The sequence below is a fragment of the Cryptomeria japonica genome, chromosome 5 (genome assembly GCF_030272615.1).
Source record: "Cryptomeria japonica chromosome 5, Sugi_1.0, whole genome shotgun sequence".
Taxonomy (NCBI): Eukaryota; Viridiplantae; Streptophyta; class Pinopsida; order Cupressales; family Cupressaceae; genus Cryptomeria; species Cryptomeria japonica.
In genome coordinates, this window is record NC_081409.1 from 744,957,679 (window position 1) to 744,982,674 (window position 24,996).

General features: G+C 37.6%; 1 protein-coding gene across 5 annotated transcripts in view; it reads left to right on the forward strand.

Annotated features, from left to right (window-relative positions):
* The window catches only part of LOC131064127 (dynein axonemal assembly factor 10), a 159,930-nt gene that overhangs the window by 84,195 nt on the left and 50,739 nt on the right, over nt 1-24,996 (forward strand). For 4 of the 5 annotated variants that reach the window (XM_057998161.2, XM_057998160.2, XM_057998159.2 and 1 more), the window contains 2 exons: nt 9,277-9,366; nt 14,180-14,220. In XM_057998161.2, the coding sequence (XP_057854144.2) occupies nt 9,277-9,366; nt 14,180-14,220 (131 nt within the window). The remainder of the gene's footprint in view (nt 1-9,276; nt 9,367-14,179; nt 14,221-24,996) is intronic. The other variant, XM_059221717.1, reaches the window with a different exon arrangement.

The window sequence follows — 24,996 nt, forward strand, 5'->3', positions numbered from 1 at the left end:
TTCCAGAGGGAAGAGAACAATTGAAGATGTCATTGACATCCAAGACTCCCCAAAGAGGCAAAGGGTGGGGAAAGAAGTGCAAACAGGTGAACCTTTGTACTCTCCATCTCAATCCCCTATTCATATAGGAGATGAACAGGCAGTAGCAGAACAATTGTTGCAGTTAGGAAGCCTCAGAGAGATTGCTTACACCTATGAGGATACACAAGAGGGAATGCCAGAAGAGCCACCTAGTGCCGAGATGAACTTAACTGTGGATGAGTTCAAAGGTAAAGAGTTAGACCCTGCTGTCAAGCAAGCTAGTGAAGAGTTCCTAGCTTATAGCAACTTTGTCACAACAGGGGCCTTCATGCAATTTGTATGGAAGCAAAACATTGAGAACTTCAAGGCAAGGTGTGAGAAGAGGAAGAGTGAGCAGCCTCATAAAGATGCCACTTCAGTAGAGGAGGAGGTGAAACAAGAAATGATGGTAGAATTTCAAGCCATCACTCCTGAAGCAGGAAGGGAAATGGTGTCAAAGGCTGGTGTTCTACTCCTCCCTGAATGGGATATAGCAGATGCCTTGGTACTTGAAGTTGTCAGGAAAGAGACCAAGCGTATGGAGGGAGTGACATTCAACAAGGATAATGCTGCTTTAGTCATGTGGTCCTTGAAGAGGGATGAAAATAGAAAGAGGAAAGATACCTCAGAATCTAGTTTCCTAGGAGGCATGATAGTAAAAAGAGTTCAAGATACAGGGGTGGTAGAGGCTGCTAGCACAGTTTTAGAAACTGCAAAGTTCAAATTGGCAGTGGCAGAGAAAGAAGCAAAAAAGAGAGCTAATCTCCAATTAAAATTAGAAACAATCTTGAAGGCTTATAATGAGGCCAAAGAAGGAATAGCTAACCGAGATAACATCATTGCTGAATTGAAGCGTCAATTGGTAGGACAGTACCATCAAGGTGAGTCCTCTACTCTAATGATAGCTTCTTCTCCTACACGACCTCCACCTACTAGTCCTATCATAGAATTTCCCCCTTCCCCTATGCCTTTAGGTTTTCAACCAGCTGAGACCATTCAACATGAATTGGAGAAGTTAAAACAGGCTCAGGTCCTATTTGCAAATAAATTTGAGGAAAAAGTAAAGGCCACAATTTTGAGCTTTGCTGACACAATAGGATCTTCCATGGTGCACAGTAGCATGAAGAAGATTTTTGATATTTAGAATGAGTTGAATGGAGACAAGGCTATCCTGGAGCCAATTTTGGAGAAGTGGATGCCTAGGGAAGTGGATCTAGAACTTATGTGTGCATCCTATGATGAGGCAGCATCCGATTCCATTATTAAATCCACTTGTAAAATGGCAAAAAGCATGACAAAGCTCGCAGAAGGAAGAGTTGGTATTGAGAGGAAAATCAATTTGTATAAGAAAGAATATACTAAGCACAAGTTTGAAATATTTCTTGGGGGTTTTGTTAACCAAAATCAGTTGAAGGACAAACAGGTATGGCTTGATGAATTAGGAGCAAACTTGTCTCTAAGAGTGAATGGAATCATTAATACAGATGACACATCCCTATTTGTCAAGACAATTGAAGAAATAGAAAAGATAAAGTCACACTATGGCTTTTTGAATTCATAGGTTAATAAAGTGATAAACTCTTGGAAAAGGTTGGTTAAGTTGAAGGAAAAAATTGTTAGCTTCTCATGGCTTGCTGATGACATGTTCCAAGAGTGGACCAAGAAGTATGCGGTGCAAGAAGAAGGAGTCCCAGAGTAGTTAGAAGATGCTGCAAAAGAGCAACAAACTGAAGAGGCCGTTGATACTGAAAAGGACTTGTAACTGTTTCTTGGAAGACATTGCAGTTTGTAACAAACTTTTCTTAGGAAGGTCCGAAGCTTGTATGCATCCATGATGTTATAAATGGATACCAGTGTGAATGCATTAGTAGCTTCTGCAAGATAAGATTTTCCTATCTCATTAATCTCCTCTATTTTGATTTATTCATCTATGCTGTTAGATTATCTAAACTAAATATGTTTATCAGACTATAACCTTGATTTTGATTATGATATTGATAATGGATATGGATTAGATCGATGACCTGCTTAACTATGTTAAGCGTCGATCTAAATGCTATCGGGCTGATAACCCAATAGCATATAATGCTATTAGTTATTGTTATTGTTTAATTTAACACCGATTCATTATCGGGTGTGATTATAACATAATCTGCTTTGACACCGATTCATTATCGGGTGTGCTTATATCATAATATGCCTTGACACCGATTCATCATCGCGTGTGTTTATATCGAACTATTAACATATGCAAATGATACCGAATTGTTATCATAAACACTGAAGTGAATCGGTGGACAGTCACGACCAAGTGACATCTTGGTCGGACATGTCTAAAAGACATGTCCGATCAAGGTGCCACTTGATCGTGGCTGCCTTGATATATATACATCATTCAAAAGAAAAGGAATGACATTGAAATCGATACATGTTCATTCCTCAGACCTGCAGAAAAGAAATAAAGATAATATTATTGTCATAGAAATAATACCAAAGCGTAAATACACTATCTACCATATAACTTGTCCATTAAATTGGAAATTGCAATAACATTTACATGGTATCAGAGCCAAGTTGATCGAACTTGAGGCTATTCAATTTCGTGAAACAAATTTAAGAACAAGTTTATATACTACATCACATTTGTCCAATGGCCAGTGCTATCAGATTCGAAGACAGACTCAGAGGTGGCGATGATTTTTCAGCCTGGAAATTCAGAATTCAAATGATCTTAAAGGAGAACAAAGTGGATTCGTTTGTTCAAACTAAAAATGATCAACCCGAAAATGAACCTGACAAAACAACATGGATTGAGGGAAATGAAAAGGCAATAAAAATAATAGTTGATGGGGTGAGAAACAACATAATGCCCGTCATAAGAAAACATCAGACAGCTTATAAAATGTTCAAAGCACTTGAAAGCACATTTGAGATATCAAATGCAAGTCGAACTCTAGCATTAAAACGAGAAATAAATCATATCACCATGAACAAGGGGGAGACAGTCAACGTCTACTTTATGCGGATATCAGTTCTAAAAGATGAACTAGCAACTCTGGACTACGAGATCCAAAGAAAAGAGTTAACACTCATTGCTCTAGATGGGTTGCCTAGTGGATGGAGCACATTCGTCCAAGGCATCAGTGCAAAGTCCAAATATCCTAAGTTTGAAAGATTAAGGGATGCTTGTCTCCAAGAAGAATCAAGATTGAACAAGATGGGAATGAAACATAAGAATATAGATGAAGACCTACAAGTCCTAAACACTAACTCCACCAAGCAAAACAAGAAAAGGCAGTTTAGAAAGAGAAAAGGTCGTCAAGGCAAGAATACTTCAAAGGACTTATCTCACATTCAATGTTACAGATGTGATCAGTTCGGACACTATGTTGCAAAGTGCCCGGAAAAAACCAAGAAACATGCTACATTTGCCAAAGTAGGAAAGACTAAAGGGGAAGATGACTCCGGGAAATACGTATTCTACTCAGCACTCACAAGCCAAGCTTCTAACAAAATCAACTCATGGGTGATTGACAGTGGTTCATCCAGGCACATCACTGGGTTTAGAGAAGTACTTGATTCCATGACAGAGGGGAGTGATGAGGACGTAACCATCGGAGATGATTCCACACATCCAGTCAGAGGAATAGGAACCTGCACCATCAAATTGAAGACAGGCATAACCTTGAGGCTCGAAGGAGTACTATATGTCCCCGGCATCAAAAGAAATCTAGTCTCTATATCGGCACTGGAAGATAACAAATACCGAGTGACATTCATGGACAACAGAGTATTGGCTTGGCCAAGGAACTCCTCCATCAAGAAGGCAAAAACCATTGGACAGAGACGGGGCTATATGTATGAGCTGTGCACGGAACCCAACCTAGCCCTAATCCATGAAGCCACTAATGCAAATGAAGTTTGGCATAGAAGATTAGGCCATCTGAATTTTAGGGCTTTATCTTCAATGGGAAACCTTGTCACAGGTCTACCCAAGTTAAAGCAAGATCATTCAGGGGCATGCAAAGGATGTGCCCTAGGTAAAAATACCAAAGGTGCATTCCAAAATAGTACTAGGAAAACTAGTAAAATTCTAGAATTAGTTCATTCTGATGTATGCGGACCTATGTCCGTATCCTCTCTAGGGGGATTCTTGTATTATGTAATATTTGTTGATGATTACTCTAGGAAGACTTGGATCTACTTTCTGAAAAGTAAAGAATCAGAAGAGATCCTCTCTAGGTTTAAAGAATTTAAATCACTAACTGAAAACCACTTAGGAAACAAAGTTAAAACCCTAAGAACCGACAATGGGGGAGAATACACATCAGATTCGTTTAAAGAATTTTGTAGAGATAATGGGATTAAGAGGGAGCTCACTATACCTTATAACCCCCAACAAAATGGGGTAGCGGAAAGGAAAAATAGGACTATAGTTGAAGCTGCCAAGGCCATGATCCTAGATCAAAACCTTAACACAAATCTCTGGGCAGAAGCATCCAGCACCGCTGTATATATACAGAACAGATGCCCTCACTCCCATCTTGAGGACAAAACTCTTGAGGAAGTATTCACTAAAATTAAGCCAGATATTAGCCGCCTTAGGATATTTGGATGTCCTGTCTGTATCCATATACCTAAAGAAAAGAGACTAAAACTAGAGCCTTCTGGAAAAAGAGGATTGCTTGTAGGATATAGTGAAATCTCCAAAGCCTACAGAATCTATGTACCTGGTCAAAGAAATATTGAACTAAGTAGGGATGTAATCTTTGAGGAGGACCTGGCTTTCAAAAGAGCTCAGAACTTCATAGAACCCAAAATCTATGTCCCTACCTCTAAATTAGATGAAAATCCCACCCCTGAGTTTCAGAGGGAGAATCTAGATGAAACTGAAAATGAAAATGAACACTCACCTAGAAATCTCAAGAAAAGACCACTATGGGCCACCAAAACAGTAGAAGAAGCTCAGTGGTTTGCTGCTCCTTCTGGAACCTTCAGAGAAAGCAAAAGACCTAATAAATTTACTAGCTATGTTGCTCTTATGAGTGATCTATTTAAAAACGAACTTGACAATGTAACATATGCCCTTAAACATCAAGTATGGAAAGATGCTATGTCTGAAGAGTATCAATCCATAATGAAAAATGATGTATGGGAAATTGTTCCTAGGCCAACTAAGAAATCTGTTGTTTCTTCTAAATGGCTTTTTAAGATCAAACATGTAGCACATGGCAGCATTGAAAAATATAAGACAAGATTTGTAGCTAGAGGATTTTCTCAAAAGGAAGGAATAGACTATGAAGAAACATTTGCTCCTGTAGCTAGATATACCTCAGTAAGGACTGTACTAGCCATTGTAGCAGCAAAGGGATGGAAGGTACATCAAATGGATGTAAAGACAACTTTTCTTAATGGAGAGATATCTGAAGAAGTACACCTAGAGCAACCTGAAGGGTTTGAGATCCATCATGCAGAGTCTCATGTGTGTAGACTCAAGAAAGCTCTATATGGGCTCAAACAGGCTCCCAGGGCCTGGTATGAAAGAATTGACACATATCTATCAAAACTAGGCTTCTGTAAAAATGGTGCAGATCCTAATCTCTACTACAAACAGAATAAAGGTGATATGCTAATAACGATTTTATATGTTGATGACTTATTAATCATAGGAGAAGATCACCTTATAGATCAATGCAAGAAAGAGCTATCCAAAGAATTTGATATGAAGGACTTGGGATTCCTTCATTATTTCCTAGGGTTGGAAGTATGGCAGAATTCTGATAACATTGTTCTAAACCAAGGCAAGTATACATTGGACATCCTGAAGAGATTTGGAATGCTAAACTGCAGACCCATGACCGCTCCAATGGAAACCAATCTTCATAAACTTAAAGAAGCAGCAGCAGAATCACCTTCTATTGACCCCACTCTATACAGGCAAATGATTGGGTCTCTTATGTATCTGGTAAATACAAGACCAGATATCTGCTATGCAATAAATGCTTTGAGTCAGTTTATGTGTGAGCCAAAGGAGATACACCTGGTCGCAGTAAAACACATTATGAGATATTTACAAGGCACCTTAAATCTTGGTCTCAAGTATGAGAAAGTTGATCTTAATCTACATGGATTCACTGATTCAGATTGGGCTGGAAGTGTGATTGACTGGAAAAGCACCTCTGGGTGCTGCTTCAGTTTGGGATCAGCCATGATATCCTGGATCAGCAGAAAGCAGTCTTCTGTAGCGCAAAGTTCCACTGAGGCCGAATACATTGCAACCTCCATGGCTGCCCGAGAAGCGGTGTGGCTTAGAAAGTTACTTATGGGATTGTTTGGTAATCTGATGAAACCTACTATCATCCATTGCGATAATCAAAGCTGCATAAAACTTTCAGTGAATCCAGTGTTCCATGATAGATCCAAACATATTGAGATCCCATACCATTATGTACAAGACATGGTAGACAAAAATGTGATCAAATTAAAATATGTTAGTACGGGAGATCAGACTGCAGATATTCTGACCAAACCACTTTCCAGAGTGAAGGTTGATCACTTCAAAAAGGGTTTAGGTATGATAGAAAGGTAATTTGCTTTGTAAATAAGATGTTGAAAATGTAAACTTCTTTTGTCATGTTGAGACATTCTGGGTTTTACCCCCTGTGTTCATATCTAAGAGGTGACGATCTCTCAGATTATGAACACTTGTATGTAGACATCATAAGGTGACGATCTTATGATTCTCAAACTAGTTATCATGTTGGATCTCTGGTATGTCATGGATGTGCCATGATGGTGTTGTGATAAAACATTTGTATAAAATGCTTGTGCACATATCACAACCTGGATAAAATGAGAATTTAACCATCCTCATATGTTTATCCTTAGTATTGCATGTTTAGGCAATACTGATATCATGTGTACAGGTGATATCTTGTGATAATAAAATGATGAATCATTTATATCACATGGTTAGGTGATACTCTATGTCACATACTTAGAGTGATGTTTTATATTTGTATCTTATGTCCTGATGGTACTTCATATCATATGTATAGATGATATATATTCTTGGAGACTGACATTATGGAAAAGAAATGTGATGCAGGTTACTATCTTCCAAAGCTAAGAGGGAGTGTTAATGCATTAGTAGCTTCTGCAAGATAAGATTTTCCTATCTCATTAATCTCCTTTGTTTTGATTTATTCATCTATGCTATTAGATTATCTAAACTGAATATGTTTATCAGACTGTAACCTTGATTTTGATTATGATATTGATAATGGATATGGATTAGATCGACGACCTGCTTAACTATGTTAAGCGTTGATCTAAATGCTATCGGGCTGATAACCCGATAGCATATAATGCTATTAGTTATTGTTATTGTTTAATTTAACACCGATTCATTATCGGGTGTGATTATAACATAATCTGCTTTGACACCGATTCATTATGGGGTGTGCTTATATCATAATATGCCTTGACACCGATTCATCAATGGGTGTGTTTATATTGAACTATTAACATATGCAAATGATACCGAACTGTTATCATAAACACCGAAGTGAATCGGTGGACAGTCACGACCAAGTGACATCTTGGTCGGACATGTCTAAAAGACATGTCCAATCAAGGTGCCACTTGATCGTGGCTACCTTGATATATATACATCATTCAAAAGAAAAGGAATGACTTTGAAATTGATACATGTTCATTCCTCAAACCTGCAGAAAAGAAATAAAGATAAATATTATTGTCATAGAAATAATACCAAAACGTAAATACACTATCTACCATATAACTTGTCCATTAAATTGGAAATTGCAATAACATTTACAACCAGGACTAAGTAGAAGAGGCATCACAAGAAATTTTGTAAGGATACTCTATTGAATTTTATTTAGGGTTTTTTCTGGTTCTTAGAAATTATTTTGAGTCATGTAAGATTTTTTCAAAATGAATATCAATATACAGATCAGAACCTTTCGAGCCTAAAACCTGTGTTGTCTTCTGACATGCTTTCAATAGTTTACTGGTTTCATTTGAGTAGTCTAGGGTTATTCAGCTGAACACGGATTGTAATGCAATCTTTATGGATATGTTCTTAGCTTTTCTCTTCAGGAGAGGAATTAAATATGCATGAAAAATCTTTGTCAGTAGATTATTTGTTTGAACCTTTGAATTTGATAAACAGTGTTTAGTTTAACAAGAAAGAACTCTTATATATGTCAGGCATGTATAGGGTTAATAAAAGCCGAAGTAATGAGATGTATGGGGATGTTTAATTTGGGAATCCTTGCTTGATTTAGATGACATTGTAGCCCAGATAAGACACTGGTACCAGTTGTAGTTTTCTTTCTATATCTCTTGGGGATCAATACTGAAAATGAGCATAAGTTTTTTCCTTTATTGTTTCAGTTTTATTAAGGTGATGAAGTCCATAGGCTTTTAGCATTGGTTTACTATGGATCTCAAATTTTAAAGTGTGAAAGTCTTCACAGAAGGTATACCCACCTGAACTTTGGATAAGTTCGAAGTGTAGAAGGTTTTGATAAAACCTTGTCATATGTTATTCTTGAATCCTATTTCCTTGGTGTCCTCTTATATATTACAGACAGAGTTATTAAGTTTTCTAACAGGAAGGATAGGAAGGAATCAGAATTTGCGACTAACAGGTCTTTCTTGGATGAATCTCGTGTTGAGCTCATCTTTTTTTATGTTTGCAGTCTCTTTTCTGTCTCATTTAACATTGGGTTTCTCTAGGGTAAAATCTCTTGTGTTGAGATTTTCTTTTCTGTATGTTTGGCATCTTTTTCTTGTTGAATTTCATCTATTCAGCAATCTACGTTAACTACAGGACTTGAGCATCTTTTTTCCAGGCACAATTGACTGTTTCCGTATGCAAATACTAAGAAGAAAGTGTACACAATTGATTAAATTTCTTTTGTTGGAGATAATGTTCATTTTGGTAATTAGCTATGGGATAGCTTTTTAATGCTAATTATGGATTATTCTACCAAACCAGAGTTTAAACGATTCTTTTAGTTATATTTCCTATCATAGTTAGCAATCAATGGATTATGCTGTATAGTTTAGTATAGACGACTGTAGATTCGTATGTCATAGATGCTTACATATTAGTCAGTGATGGTATCTTGAACATGCGAGGCATAAATTGTTCTCTATTATTGAATGATGTTTCTTGTTTGGCAGCTCATGAAACAATTATAAATGCTATTGATGGATGTGGTGGCCTTGGAATTGGTCATGGGGCTCCTGAAATTGTGACAGGTGGAAGGGATGGTGAGTTTGTGTCATCTCCAACAGATGGCCGACATGTGGTAGCATTAATTTATATTTATGTAAAAAAAATTAAACCATTGATATTCATTATAGAATTAATTTTTTTTTAGTTATTTTTTCACTGATATTAGAGGCAGGTCTGTTTGAGCTTGATACTTTTTCTGGTCTGGAAAAGGTTTCGATATTACAGATTATAAGCTACAATGTCTGTCGTACACACCCTGTTTTCCTAGCAACAAACTTGAGAGTTCTTGTTGTAAATAAAATTAAAATGTGACTGAGGGATGTCTACATGCTGATAATTGCAAAATTGTGGAACCATGATTATACTAGAGTCAAGCTTTATGAGGTGTTGATTTCTCTATTGGAAATTTTCTCCTTGAAACAAACATATATATAGGTATAATCACTTTTCATTGGTACAATACTTTTAATTTTGAAAATATACAATGTAACTTTGCTCGATCTAGTTTTTAACGTTTTGCCTGAATATTTGGATTTTTATATTTTTCTGTTTATGCTAAATATTTAACTATGTTTTGTAATGTCCCTCTTTTGGCTTTTCTAAGATTCGTAGGGAACTCCAACTTTTTGGGAGAGCGACATCCTTATTGGTTCGGAGTTTGATTATTGGTGTTGAGTTTTGAGATTCTGTCGAGTCTGTTGTTACTTTCTGGGGCAGCCTCAACTTTTTGGGTACATTACAACCATGTGTGAGGAAAATTCTATTTTTAGGATGAGCACCACTTTTGGGGAGACATAAGGATATAAAATTGTTTTTTAAAAGACTCCTTGGCTGGGCGTGCCTTTTGGAGGGCCTATAAAGGTAAATTTGAGAGCTCATTTTTATATGCTTGGTTTTGGATATTTGAGGACTTCTCTTGCTGGTTGAACTTGTTCATCTTGTGGTTTTGTGAGGACAGAAACCCTTGCAAGGAGGGTCTTCTACGTTGGTGAAAGCCCTAATCTAGAAGATTACTTGGTGATTTCGTACAATCACAACTGGACTTTATTTTTGGTTGATATCTTGATTTTGCTCTTCAGAGAACTCAGAACTGATTTAGGAGATATTGTTGGTAGCTGATTGGAGGAGTTTGAGCAGTCATTGAGCAGACTTATCCTCCTTCAGGCTGGCCATACCATTCCTAGCTGGCCGTACACTTGCTAGAAGGGACGTGAGGGTTCGAGGATGGATCAATTTGGGTTTTGAAGTGATTATTTGCAGTTTTGTGGTGTCTATTTTCGTGCCACATCTTCTTTAATCAGTTCGTTACTCTTGGTGGTGGTGGGTTTTTGGGTATCATTTTGCTGGTCTTTGCTGTTATTGCTCAATATTTTATGTAATCAGAAAATGGGTATCTTAAATATTTTATTGTGATGAGATTTAATCATTTGGGTATCTCTAGTTTTGCTACTGTATTGTACTTTCAGATTATAGCTGGCTGTGAGCATTTGAAATATAATAATATTGTATTTGCAAGTTATTTCTGCAACAAATCTATATATATTGCTATACACTTCTATATTTCCATCTTGTTCTATCAAACACATTGAAACATCAAACAAACAAAAAAAAAACAGAAGAACAGGGGGGATGTTACATGAAAGATCCCCAACCAGTCTGAACTGAAATTTTCTTGAATCTATACTGCTGTAATGATGTTTTGAGACTGTTTTTCTAAGAGTTTTTGCTTGGGTTTGATTTCAGTAGTTTGCATAATGTTTATTCATGACCAATTGCCAATAAACCAATATTTGGAAAGCAAAATACAAGAATATAATTGACTGAATTTAATTTCAGAATTCTGATTTGTATGACAGCAATTATAATGACTTCCAAAAATCAAGAATTCTATTCCATCAAAGTGTAATAAACAAACCAAGAGTCCAATGCCTAGTCAGAAGAGGGTTTTTACTGAAAAATTTGACACAATGGATGAGTGCCCAAGGGTGTCCAATGACTCCAATGAAGTTTATTTGCATCAACAATAAATTACTAAAAACAAATATACTTAAATTGCTAAGGAATGTGCTTGGCCTCTAGGCAAGATTATTGAATTTCCCAAGTTTTCCTCAAAGATTCTTTGATCTAGACACCAATTGACATCTGTAGCTTGTAGAATGCTCCAAACCCTTGTAGGAAAGTGATGACAATAAAGATTACGACAATTTCCATCTTCCTATTGAGTTTTATGGTCCGAATGATGAAGCCAAAGGGCTGCAAGTGGTACGGCCAGCAAGGAGAAGGTACAACTGGCTCAAGAAATGGTACGGCTGCCTCTGGGGGTCTCCAAATCCTCCTGAATCTGCAATACAAAGTCTGAATGTGCTGATAAAGTTATGAATTTTCTGGTATAACTCTCAATTGAAGCACAAACAAGAATCCTGTATGTATTCCCCACAATTATGAACTGGGTTGGCGTCCAATTCATTGATCCTCAAGGAGTTTTCGTTCCATGGAGGCTTGTTTGTTGCTGAAATCCATTTGCAAAGCTCAATACCTGAGAAGTTGATTGTAAAATGATTCAAAGATAGCCAAAGGAAGATTCCCCACATTACTTTATTGTTTCCCCAACTTTAATCAAACTTTTAGGGTTCTCTCCACAATTTTCATGAAATTTATTAAATAAAATTCCTCTCTAAATAATTCGCCCAACTTGAGGGTCTATTCCAACATTGAAGGTGGGCCACCTTTTAAAATCAACTTAATGCCTAGGGGGGTGTGCCATGGGGTTATTTAATGTTTTATTATTACTTTATAACTTAATCCCCATAAAGGCACTTTATTATTTTATTATAAAGTTATATTATAATGACTTAACTTTATTTTTATTAAATATTAAAGTCAAAACTTTCATATTTACTTTTATTCAAATTCTAACGCTTGGCTTCCCCCAAACTGAAAACTGAATGCTGTCATCTGCCCAAGGATGATGACTGGCTGTGGTAGTGCAACTAGCAGTCTCCTCCTAAAAACTAGGGATGCTTCCTAAAAATTAGGAGACTGTCTCAAATCAATGATAAACACTCCTAAACCACTTTGCTATGCTCCTCGGCCCTTCGGTGGTCAAACAATCAACTAGACTATCTAAGGAAGGGACATTACAGTACATATAGGAAGTATGTTGAAATGTTTTCTACAACCTGCTAATGTTCACCATAATGGTGAAAGATCCCATAGTGTTTGAAACCTTGACTAGCTCATTAATAGTAGCCAAGGTTGCATCTTCGTTTGTAGCATTGGGGGTGCACGTAGATCCACACCATATATATAAAATAATATTTCTCTTTGTAAGAGACCCCTTAGCTAAATGTTATTGTGTCAATATTGAGCATCAATGGCACTTTGTGACTTGCTTGGAGGTAGTTGAGATGAATAGTGAGAAATGGCAAGAGTGTCAAAGTTGGGGATATCTTGTGACTCCTACCACATGTTAGATATTGGGGTTTGAAAGTAAAGCATACGAGTTAGAGGAAGTCTAACTCTACAACAAAGGCTTGACAAGAAGCAAGGTTTGATGGAAAAAGATGATGGAGTTGAGAGCTCCAGAGTCCTGATGGGAGAGTGAACAATACCTAGGAATGGGCAAAAGGTATGCGTGGATGAGGAAGTTTGACTTGCCGAGAGGGGCCAAGGAGAGGGTGGAGATGGAAGGAAAAACATGTTGGGAGGAGGAAGTTCAAAAGTTCAACAAGCATAAAAAAAAAGCAGAGTTGAGTGGAAAGGCATCTTGGGATGGTGATGTCTGAAAGTTCAGTGGGGACTAAGGAGAAGTTAGACTTGTATGGCAAGGCATGCCTGGAGGAATAACTCCTAACTTTCGATGATAGACAAATGCTTAGAAGAATTGGCATGCCTCCATGCTTAGAGAATTTTTTGGGTACCTTAGAAAATTGGACTAGAGGAGACTTGTGGAATAGGAAATAGTCATTTTGGTCAATAACACAAGCTATTACAAAAATGGGCCATGAAATTATAGTCTTTGTTCTTGAGTTTCTATTGATAGTCCCTTCTTTATTTTTGTCTTGGGTATAATGCTTTGAAGTTGGAAACAATCTATATCTTGAATTGCCATTACATGGGGCTGGATTTGCATTTTTTTACACAATTGCAAATTTCAGACTGAATTCTGTCAGGTGGTTTATAATCTACCTGGTTAAAAGTGTGTTTATATCTCTTTTCCCCTGAAGAAATGCATCTTATAATTTATAGTACTCTATAGAGCAAATGATTTCCATTGGCTGAGCGTCAGGATTTCAAATAAAATTTCTCCCTTAATGGGAAAGGCAATAAAACACCCGGGCCTGCACTTGAATTGGAAAATATTTCATAGGCTTCTAATAAAGCTTAATGTTTGCTTTCGCTATCGAAGCAAAATCTTGTCTAAAAAGTTTCAGCTTCACCAAACCGACTGAGGATTGTTTCTTCTTGATAAGTAGTTTGCATGTTTTCTTCCAGGGTAAACTGATTGCTGCCAACTGAATTTTATTGCAGAAGACTCTGGGAGCTGCCCCTGGCCATCCAAGAATGGCTTAGACAGTTGTTGCCAAGAAAAAAATGGCAGTAAAAAGGAAGTTGAATTCAGCTTGTAACCAATGTCAAAGCCCTTTGGCTGTCAAACACTTCTAATATATGTTGTCAACTGTCTCTCTTTTCCCACATACAATGCAAAATGCATCCAAAATACCAAATTTAACTGTTTCAGACAGCTAAGGTTTAACATGATACTAATGTGTTTGTATTTTTTCCATTTATGCTTAATTATGTGCTTTTATCCTTTCTTTTGATTTTGGCTTTAACTGAATCTTGCAGGACGTGTGTGTGTATGGGATCAGCGGCAAAAAGATGATCCAGTGAGTATTTTTATTTTAGGCTAGTTCTCCTATTGTCCATTTATTGCCTTGATTAGGATTTGATAACATTTTCTCTAGTATCTAATGGTTTTGGCAAGATTGTGGTCACTCATAGCCTTGCACTTCATGTTTAGTATCCAGTTGGTGGAATTTTGTAAATTTACGATTTCCGAGGTGTTAAGCAAAGCCCCACAACTGGAAAATTTCAGTGCAAAATTTATCTTTAAAATGAACTTGTAAATGTAAATAGACTGTGATGACTTTCAGAACAATCAGAATTCTAAGACAATGAATTTATACTGTTATTGTTTGATATGAAGAAATATAAAACTGATTTTAATGTCTTATCAGTTTGCCTCTGTAGATACGAAGACCAAGCAATTATATGTATTCTCCCTTTCACCGCATGTATCGTGCTTATTGTCTTATTCAATAATGGGAGGCGGATATATATCTTATGTCTTCCTTGGATCGTGCCTCCACAGGGGGTCGCGATCCTATGTGGAACCACGTGGTTCCACATAGGGTTGTGACCCCTATGTGGAGCCACGATCCTTCTACACTGGCGGTAATTACTTTAAACGTGGTTCCACATAGGGTTGTGACCCCTGTGTGGAGCCACGATCCTTCTACACCGGCGGTAATTACTTTAAACCAAACATCACATTTAATAAACTAATATGTTAGTTTAATACTAACTTAATTAAATCCCAATAAATCGCAAGTAACATAAAATCGAATTTCTAGGTGCTTTTAATCAAATTACGATTTTGTTTAGAGTTGCGACTGAGACTAAATTTAACACACTCTCTTAGTCTTAGGAGTATCGATCTAAAACTTAATTTAGCTCAACACTAATCTCATGATAATTACATCACCTAGGTGTGAAGTATCATCGCGTGATACTCAAGATATACTCACTTTGATATCTAATTTTAAGTATCAGCCTATGATTCAGTTGTGACCTTTTTACATATCGCCCCATTGCTAACGGGGACCCCCTCTTTTCCAGCTCCCTGCGTTGTTAGGTTAGGGTTTTAGTTGCTTAGTGGGCAATTTTGTGTTTCCCGTGCCCAAGTCTCGGAGTTTTGATCATGCCTAGTGCCGTCTAGAGTTTTTGAAGTTAGAGGATCAAGTTGCAAAAGATGATATTTTAACGATCCTAAGTTTTGCTAAGTGTTCGACCATTTGAATGTTAACGTGTTTTTAAACACGTGCATCAGTAATTTTAAAGTGCCAAGATATTCACAGACCTTTTGGAGTTGTTTTCTCGCTCCTAGGGTATTATTTAAGTTGGTTTCGCACTTTATTCCAACATTTTCCTAGCATTTTGCTCATATTTTTGGAAAATTAGTCTAAGTCCAGTTAAATTAAATGTCGCTGAGTGATTTTGAGTGGTTAAAATGATAAAATCCTAAGGGAAATTCATATTCCAAGGGTTAAGGGGTCAAATTCCATGCTAGAGGTGATTTTCCCCTCACAATCCATACTACCCAACCCATTCCCCCACTCAAAATCCATACTACACATGGGTTTCCCCTGGAATCCATACTGGCCACTAATTTCCCCCACTGTTAATCCACACTTGGGTCGATTTTCCCCTGGAAGTGCTAAAATTTGGCTAAGTGTTAGGATTTATCCAGACTGCCATCGATTTTCCACTGGGAGTGCGGACTGGAGTGCGGACTGAAGTGCAAGGATAATTCCATGCCTGGGTCGATTTTCCACCAGGATTTTTGTGACAACTAAGTGAGGATTTTTGTTTGGATTCCCATCCAGACAGGGATCAATTTTCCCCTGAGCATTTTTGTAAGGATTTTTGTTCAGATTTTTATCCAGACAAGGATCGATTTTCCACTGGGAACATTTTTTGAGAGTTTTGAGTCCAGATTTTTATCCAGACTAGGGTCGAATTTCCACCAGGGAGGTATTTTTCAAAGTTAAGTGAGTTTTGAGTGTGGATTTTTGTCCAAACTCACATCGATTTTCCCTTGGAAGGTATTTTGTGTGCATTTTGATGAATTTATGCATGGATTTTTGTCCAAGCATGGGTCGAATTTCCCCTATGGGGCAAACTTTGACACTTAAGCGATTTTGAAGGGATTTTTCAATCCCAAGTGTTATCGATTTCCCCCTGGAGGCTTTATTTTGGATTAAATTTGCAATATTTTAATAAAGAAGCCCCATTTTAATTGCTTTTAAATAATTATTAAAAAATTAAAAGCAAATTTAATAACTTGCAATAATCATTAAATGATTGAACCTTCTAGAAACAAGTTAGGGTTTCACCAAGCAAGTATTTATACAAGTGTTTTTTATCCCACATTGCTTGTGTGGTGAAAGTGAAAGATGAAAGCAAGTATATGAGAGGAACTTCAACAATATTTTATTATTATTTTTGCCAGGTGTCTCCATGAAAGCAATTTTTCTTCAAGTTGGGCGAATTTTTTTAGCAAGGCGTTTTTGTGAAGTGTGGGATTAAGGATTTATTTTCCTCCATTTTTTTCCAGCTTGCTGATCTATCCTCCTTGGCTGCCATTAAAGACCAGTTTCAGATTTTCGATTTTGCTTAGTTTGGCGATTTTTCCCAAATTTAGCATTTTTTGGTGAAAGTTGGCAAATTCATGTTTGGAGACTTGGGGTGATTTTTTCTCCACCATTGCTGCTTGCTGTTCAGACCTTCATTGCTGCAGATTGCTGCCATTAACAACAATTTTCAGAATTTTGAAAATTTCGATTTTGTCCAAGGAAGGCGATTTTTTTTGTGTTTGGGGTATCCAACCCCAACTTGGGCGATTTTTCCAGATTGCTGCCATCCTTCATTGCTGTTACAAATCAAGGTTGCCATTGACATCAAATTTTCAAATTTTCATTTTGGCGCTAGACTTGGGAAAATTTGATTTTGCTTGGAGGCCACATTTTGGTGGATTTTTCATGCATGTTTGTTGGCTGTCATCATTTCCAGCCTGCTGATTCACTTCAGATCTAAGGTTTGCTTCAGATTTTGACCTCCATTAATGGCTGCCATTAATTTTCAGACTTAAGTTTTTGTTGCCCAGCCAATTTTAACCTAAACATTTAACATTCAGAGGTGTTTTATGGAGTTTTTTGTGCACTTTTTAGACCATTTTATCGCTGTTGCAGGTCTGAAACTCCATTGTTAGGCGGTTGTCCTCAGAAATTTTCATTTCCAGCCACCTAACCATTCTTGGCAAATTTGCTTGGGGCTGTTTCCTAAGCCATTTTTCGTCATTTTCAAGGATTTAAACCACTTTGCAAGGTGCTGGTAAGTCTGAAGTATCCGATTTTCAGACTTGTCCTCAGAAAACTAATTTTTACCAGCCATACTTACATTCCAGAAAATGATTGTTTGCATCAATAAAACTGATTTTTATTGATTTTATGCACATTTTGAAGATTACAACATGTTTTGAAGGTCTGATTTTCAGGTTGTCTTCAGAAATTTTGACCTCCATTGTTGACTGCGGAAGGTGTCTTTAGACATTCATTGTGTGAAAACACAACCTTTCACACCTCTCCTTAGTCATCACTTATCCGGTATACCCCTTTGCATTTTTGTGCTTGCATATTTTCTAAGCATAAGGAGGTATAAATGAATTTTATGAAAGGCTTCTATGCCTTAGTGTTGTCACACTTTGAATGTAATTGCTAAAATTTACCAAGTGTATGGATTATTTTCCTGACTCCATGCTCTAAATTAACTAAATCTTTAGAAAGTCAAGAATTTTATTACAAGTATTTATTTTTATCCTAGGACTAACTTCGAGCTTCGTACAGGTGCGATGTCAAAGTCTGGATACAAGGAAAGGAAAGCGCTGCTGAAGACTGGATTTTATCCAGAGTATAGGATTTCATCCAGATGGAAGGAGATCACAGATACAAACATGCATTTCTTGGACTTTGGCCAGATGCGGCATCGGATGTTCGGATCTAGAGATCAAGTTCCTTCTCCAGCCTATGTGAATATTATGAAAAGTGGCATCTTCCATGCCGCTGGATTTCCACAGTCCATACAGTGCAATGAGTTGATCCTGGAGTGTGCACAATGTTACGATCCGCTCACAAGGATGATCAAGAGTCCAAAGGGTGTTGTCATCGCCTACCTTGCTGAGGATGCCATTGCTGAGGTGTTCGGAATTCCACGTAGTATAGACATGAAGGATGTGACCAAGGAGGATTATGCAGACAGATACACAAAGAAGATGGGTGTATGCAAGAGTTTAATCAATAAAGAATGGATGATTGAACCTAGGAATCATCATTCCAAGGCTCCCAAGACACTTATGTGCATAGATTTTAAGGAGGAATATAGTGATTTGATATTCCTACTTAACAGAGTGATGGGAATGCCGCAGGGAGCAATATTTGATGGATGGATGTTCTACCTCATTCAGGATTGTTTAAGAGGAACACTAGTGAATTGGTCTAAGATTATAAGTGACAACCTGGATTTCCAATTGAGGAATGTAGAGCGGTCCAAGTCATTCGCCATGACTTCTTACCTGGTGTACCTGCTTGCACGATTTGTTTCATACAGAGGATTAATATGCAAAGGTGAGGTCGGGAATGGGCAAGGACAGTACAAGAGTCATGAATGCTATCCCCAGTTGAGCATGTATAGAATTGAAGACTACAAAAGGGTGAATGATGCATTCACTATGTATATCACACAGATGCTGCAAGGCGGAATCCACAGAAGATTGTCCAAGGAGGCAACAGAGTTGATAGAGAGATATGGATCGTGGTACATACAGTTTCCCACTTTCACATACCTTAGGATTCATGGGTTTCAATCCGAACCCTACAGACTTCCTAGGTATCCGACTGACAGAATGATATTGTTGGAAGTGGTGAGACAGCTTCTAGAGTTCGATGTTATCCAGAGAGAGAAGCAGAGGACATGTATGACATTCCCTATTTCAGTTGGGAAGCATCAGAGGTTTGCCAATCCGCCATAGCTGCCAGCATTGCAGGTGAGGAGCTTGCATTCTACCGATTTGCCACGTATAAGAAAAGAGAAAGGTTTGATCCAAACAAGAAGGTCGGAAGGATCAAAGGAGAGAAGTTCACTCATAAGATTGACATAGAAGACTATTGGGCTAACTTGATGGACGAGCAAGCAGTAAAGAGAAGAATGTGGTCCAAAATGTCAGTGGATTTCATGAGGAAGTGTGGACTTTTCCTCATTCCTGATTAGGTATTAGATAACAAAGATCATACACACCCACATTATGAGAATGAAATGAAGAAGGCAATCCTATTGCCAAATTGGTCAGAGTCAGAAGAGATTGACCTGAATGTATTGATGAGAGAGGTCCTGAATTTTTCCCGCACATGGGTGGATATATAGATGAACAAATTAGTTGACATGGGTGTTCCCTTCACTTATGAAAGAATGAAGCTGGAAGAGTCTACTTTCGAGGATGATCAGAGGATTGTCAGTGATGTCAGGATTCATGCAAATGAAGAGAGTCAAGCTCCCAAGAGAAGGAAGAACACACCTGGAGAAGTCAAGGCCAGAGGGAGAAAGATTGAGGAGGTGAAGAAGAAACAAAAGACTATCATTCCTCCACTCATCATTCCTTCACCCCCTCCTAGTGTCTCATCAATCGAAGTGATTGAAGTAACAGAACAGAATAAGGAGACTCAACAGTGTTCCAACACAGTGATACTACCAGAGAATGCTCAGGAATTCCATGCCACAACGACATTTGCACCTCCTGAGGAGAATGATGACCAGTCGGGATCCCCTACTGTCCTTTTGGAAGTTAGCTTGGGAAATGAAGTATATGATTGCACCAGGGATAATCTTGATGATAATGAAGAAATTATCTCGGCATTGAAAGGACTTGATCGAGAAGTATGTCTCGATGATGGTATGGAGATGGCCACTATTCCTAAATGGCTGATGAGAAGTATGGAGAAAAGTAAATAGATGATAGAGGTACAGCTTATTCATGATATTGATGACTACCTAGCTAGGAGTACTAAGAAGGAGGAGCCTAAGAGAGCGGAGATTTTATCACACATAGCTAGAGATGAGATAGGAATGCGGATTGCACAGATTGCTATTCTTAGAGCAGGCATAACAGTCGACACTGCTACTCCTATGGATTTCCAGATCACTTCAGTTGCCCTTGGTCATGCATCCACAGAGCAGGAATTTCAGGAGATTGGTGACAACCTCCAAGCAATCAATGCAAAGTTAAGTAGAGCAATTGAAGAGAATGAAAGGTACAAAGAAGAAAATGTTATACTCAGAGAATATATTGCAGGGACAAGGTGTGAGAATCCCACCCTTATTTCCCCTATTGCAATTGACCATGGAATACATTCACAGTGCGAGGTAGCGAGAGGTACACACTCAGAGGTGGAAAAGTGGATTGAGAGCACAAGAAAGCAGGTAGATGATTTCCTTACTCAGTGTGTCCAAGCATATGATAAGACAACAACGCTTATATTCAGAATTCAGTATTTGGAGTTTGGGAAGAATTTCGGCCTATCCATGAGAAGACTATTCCACGCCTCCTGGCATTGAAGAAGGTTCCTAATCCTACCTTGGTCAGCGAGAACATTGTGCACTGTGGAGACATATACAATTTCCAGGGTTGGTATTGTGCATTAGCCTTGAAGAAGTCAGCTTATGAGACGCCCAATCGAGTTGTATGGAGATGGAAGGATTAATTCAGGACATTCAAATGAAAATCCTTGCCTCGATTGAGAAATTATTGGGTGTTGATGTTAGTGATGCTAGTGGTTTACACTTAGGCGAATTAAGAGACAAGATGAAATTCATGTATTTTTGCCAGTTAGACTCTTTGAAGAAGAGTCAGATTGATGACTTGGTCTCTTTGTTGATTCATGTTCATAATTCGCAGAAGCTTATGCCAGAATGGGATAACACTTTGAATGCTTGCTCGGATTTAGTGGATGTGGTTGATTTATAGCAGGATACCTTGCCTAGCATTTCCATGGAGTTAGATTCAGTATTGGCTAGATTCTTGGAGTATGCTAGGAGAGAGAGAGATGCAGGGAGGAATCTTCTAGAAGATTCCCTATATGATGACTAGGTATCTTTTCATTGGGCCATATGTTGGTGGCACCATTTTTGATGTAACCCTAATTAGGGCAATTCTAGGGTTTTGTTGGCATGATCTCGGCCGTTGATCTTAGATCAATCTGGGCCATCCATTTTGTAAGAGACTCTATATATGCCTCATTGTCTCTCATTTGTAAGAGAGAGTTTTTGTAGAATTGTTGGTATATGCTACAGCTATTTGAATCCTAATCATTGTTCAATTGTTGGTGATTTTTCTCTTCAAGTGTTGTATTTGCATTCATAGTTCTCAATTCCTCCAAGTTAGATTAGAATTTAGATTAGAATTTATTTTCATGTATGTTAGATTGAGTGGAAGATTTGTTGAATTCATTTGTGTGGAATCCTTAATCCATACCACTAGCCTCTTGCCGCTGGTAAGTGCGCCTTGTGTGGTCAACTGGAATTTGAGTAAGCATAACTTCAACTATCATTCATTCGTTGACAAGCATCAACTTGGATGGTGTCTACGTTTGATGGTGATAGCCTGAAAATCTTTAAGTATACCTTAGACGATTGCACTAAGCTTGTGTCAATACCTGATTGTGAGACCTTGCATAGTTTGATTCCACTGAATCCATTCATCATTTCCTACATTCCTAGGATTAGAGTAGATTTCCTGAACCCTATTCCTTTTGTCCTTTTTTTCAATTAGAAGTAAATCCAGAGCCTTATTGATAAATCTTAAGTTGTCAACACACCTATTCCACATCATTCATGATAATCCAAGCATTTGCGTAAGTCCCCAAAGTGAAACATAGCAATTCACATCAACCACTGAACTTACCCACTCGTCAAGATCTGACATGTAGAAACCTTGGAATCACATTAGTTGATCTCATTCTTAGCATCTGAGGTGATTTTGTTCAAGAGAGGGTAAATTACCTTGGTACTTTATTCTGAAATGTTTTGTGCATAACAAAACACATCAACAGATACTAAGGATATACTCACTTTGATATCCAATTTTAAGTATCAGCCTGTGATACTAAGGATATACTCACTTTGATATCCTTGTTGTAGTATGTGCACTGACATTAATCCGCTTACATAATGTCTACTATAACTTATCATATTACTGATATTCAAATTGTCTGATTTTCAGTTTATATGATCTTCCAAACATTTATAAGATCGTCACCTTACAATGTTAAAATACAAGTGTTCATTAACTAAAGAATCGTCATCCTTTAGGAATGAACACAGGGAAAGGTTACATACTTCATATACTCAAATATATGACCAAGAAGTTTACATAATTTTAGACATCAATTACTTTTTAACCATACCAAGATACCTCCTGAAGTGATCAATTTTCACTCTTTTTAGGGGTTTGGTGAGAATGTCAGCTGTCTGATCTCCTGTATTGACATATTCCAGTCTTATTACCTTTCTCTTTGTCATGTCTCTTACATAGTGATATGGGATCTCAATATGCTTGGATCTATCATGGAAAACTGGATTCACTGAAAGTTTAATGCAGCTCTGATTGTCACAATGAATGATAGTAGGCTTCAAACTTTCACCAAACAGTCCTACTATCAATTTCCTCAACCATACGGCTTCCTTAGCTGCCATGGATGCAGCTATATATTCAGCTTCTGTGGAGCTCTGAGCTACGGATGATTGTTTTCTACAGATCCAAGATACCATAGCTGATCCTAAGCTGAAACAGCATCCTGAAGTGCTCTTTCTGTCTATCACGCTTCCAGCCCAGTTTGAATCAGAGTATCCATGTAGGTTCAATGCAGTGTGTTCATAATGCAGTCCATAGTCCAAAGTACCTTGTAGATATCTCAATATATGCTTTACTGCAACCAAATGTAGTTCTTTGGGTTCAACCATGTGTTGGCTGAGTGCATTTACTGCATAACATATATTAGGTCTGGTATTGACTAGGTACATTAATGATCCAATAATCTGTCTGTATAATGTTGGATCTGCAAATTTGGAATCTGCTATAGCTTGTTTTAGTTTATGTAGGTTTGTTTCCATAGGAGATGACATTGGCTTACAATTCATCATTCCAAATCTCTTCAGAATGTCAATGGTGTATTTACCTTGATTTAGGTAAATACCATCTAGTTTTTGCCATACTTCTAATCCAAGGAAATAATGGAGTAGACCTAAATCCTTCATCTCAAACTCTGAAGCTAGTTCCTGTTTGCATTTTGCAATGAGATGATCTTCGCGTGTAATTAATAAGTCATCTACATATAATATGAGTATCAACATTTCACCTTTGATTATTTTGAAATACAGATTTGGATCAGCAATGTTTTTAGAGAAACCCATCTCTAATAAGTAACTGTTAATTCTTTCATACCATGCTCTGGGAGCTTGTTTTAATCCTTACAGTGCTTTCTCTAACTTGCATACATGTGTTTTAGCATTATTTACCTCAAATCCCTCAGGTTGCTCTAGATATACTTCTTCAATTGTTCCATTAAAAAATGTAGTTTTTACATCGATTTGATGAACTTTCCTTCCTTTAGATGCTGCTATAGCCAGGATTGTTTTGACAGAAGTGTATCGTGCAACAGGTGCAAATGTTTCTTCATAGTCAATTCCTTCCTTCTGTGAGAAGCCTCGAGCAACAAATCTTGCCTTATGTTTTTCTATACTGCCATCAACAACATGCTTAATTTTAAAGAGCCATTTAGAAGATACAACTGATTTTCCGTTAGGTCTAGGCACAATTTTCCACACATCATTCTTTAAGATAGATTGATATTCTTCTATTAGAGCCTCTTCGGCACCTTGAAGGTTCAACATTTATGAGGTCTGTCATTAGAGTGACATAGCTAGAGAACTTTGAAGGTCTTTTGCTTTCTCTAAATGTTCCTCTAGGTGCTGCAAAGGATTCTGCTTCCTGTACTGTTTTACTGGCCCATAGTGGTCTCTTCCTGGGATTCTCTGTTGTAGTGTTCTCAAGTTCCAAGGTGTTATCCTCAGGATGCTCCCTCTGAGTTTCAGAAAGAGAATCTTCTTCAAAATTAATGGAATTAGTTGGGTTTTCAGGTGTGATGGAACTCCTTGTTTTGTTAATGGCTATATCTTCCTAAAATATGACATCTCTGCTTAATTCTATTTGTCTTTGACCAGGGATGAATATTCGGTAGGCTTTAGATGTTTCACTATATCCTACAAAAATCCCTTTCTGTCCAGTAGGTTCTAATTTAGTTCTTTTCTCCTTAGGTACATGAATATAAACAGGACATCCAAATATTTTGAGATGGCTAATATTAGGTTTAATTCCAGTAAAGACTTCTTCAAGAGTTTTGTCACCAATATGAGAGTGAGGACATCTGTTTTGAATGTATACAACGGTATTAGTGGCTTCTCCCCAAAGTGCAGTTTCTAGGTTCTGATCTAACAACATAGCTCTTGCCGCTTCTACTATTGTTCTATTTTTTCTCTCAGCAACCCCGTTTTGTTGAGGATTGTAGGGTACAGTGAACTCCCTCTTAATCCCAACATCTTTACAAAACTCTTTAAATACTTCTGATGTGTATTCCCTACCATTGTCAGTCCTAAGAGTTTTGATTTTCCTACCAGAGTGATTTTCTGTAATAGATTTGAACTCTTTAAATTTCCTAAGAATATCTTCAGATTCTTTACTTTTAAGGAAATAAATCCAAGTTTTCCTAGAAAAATTG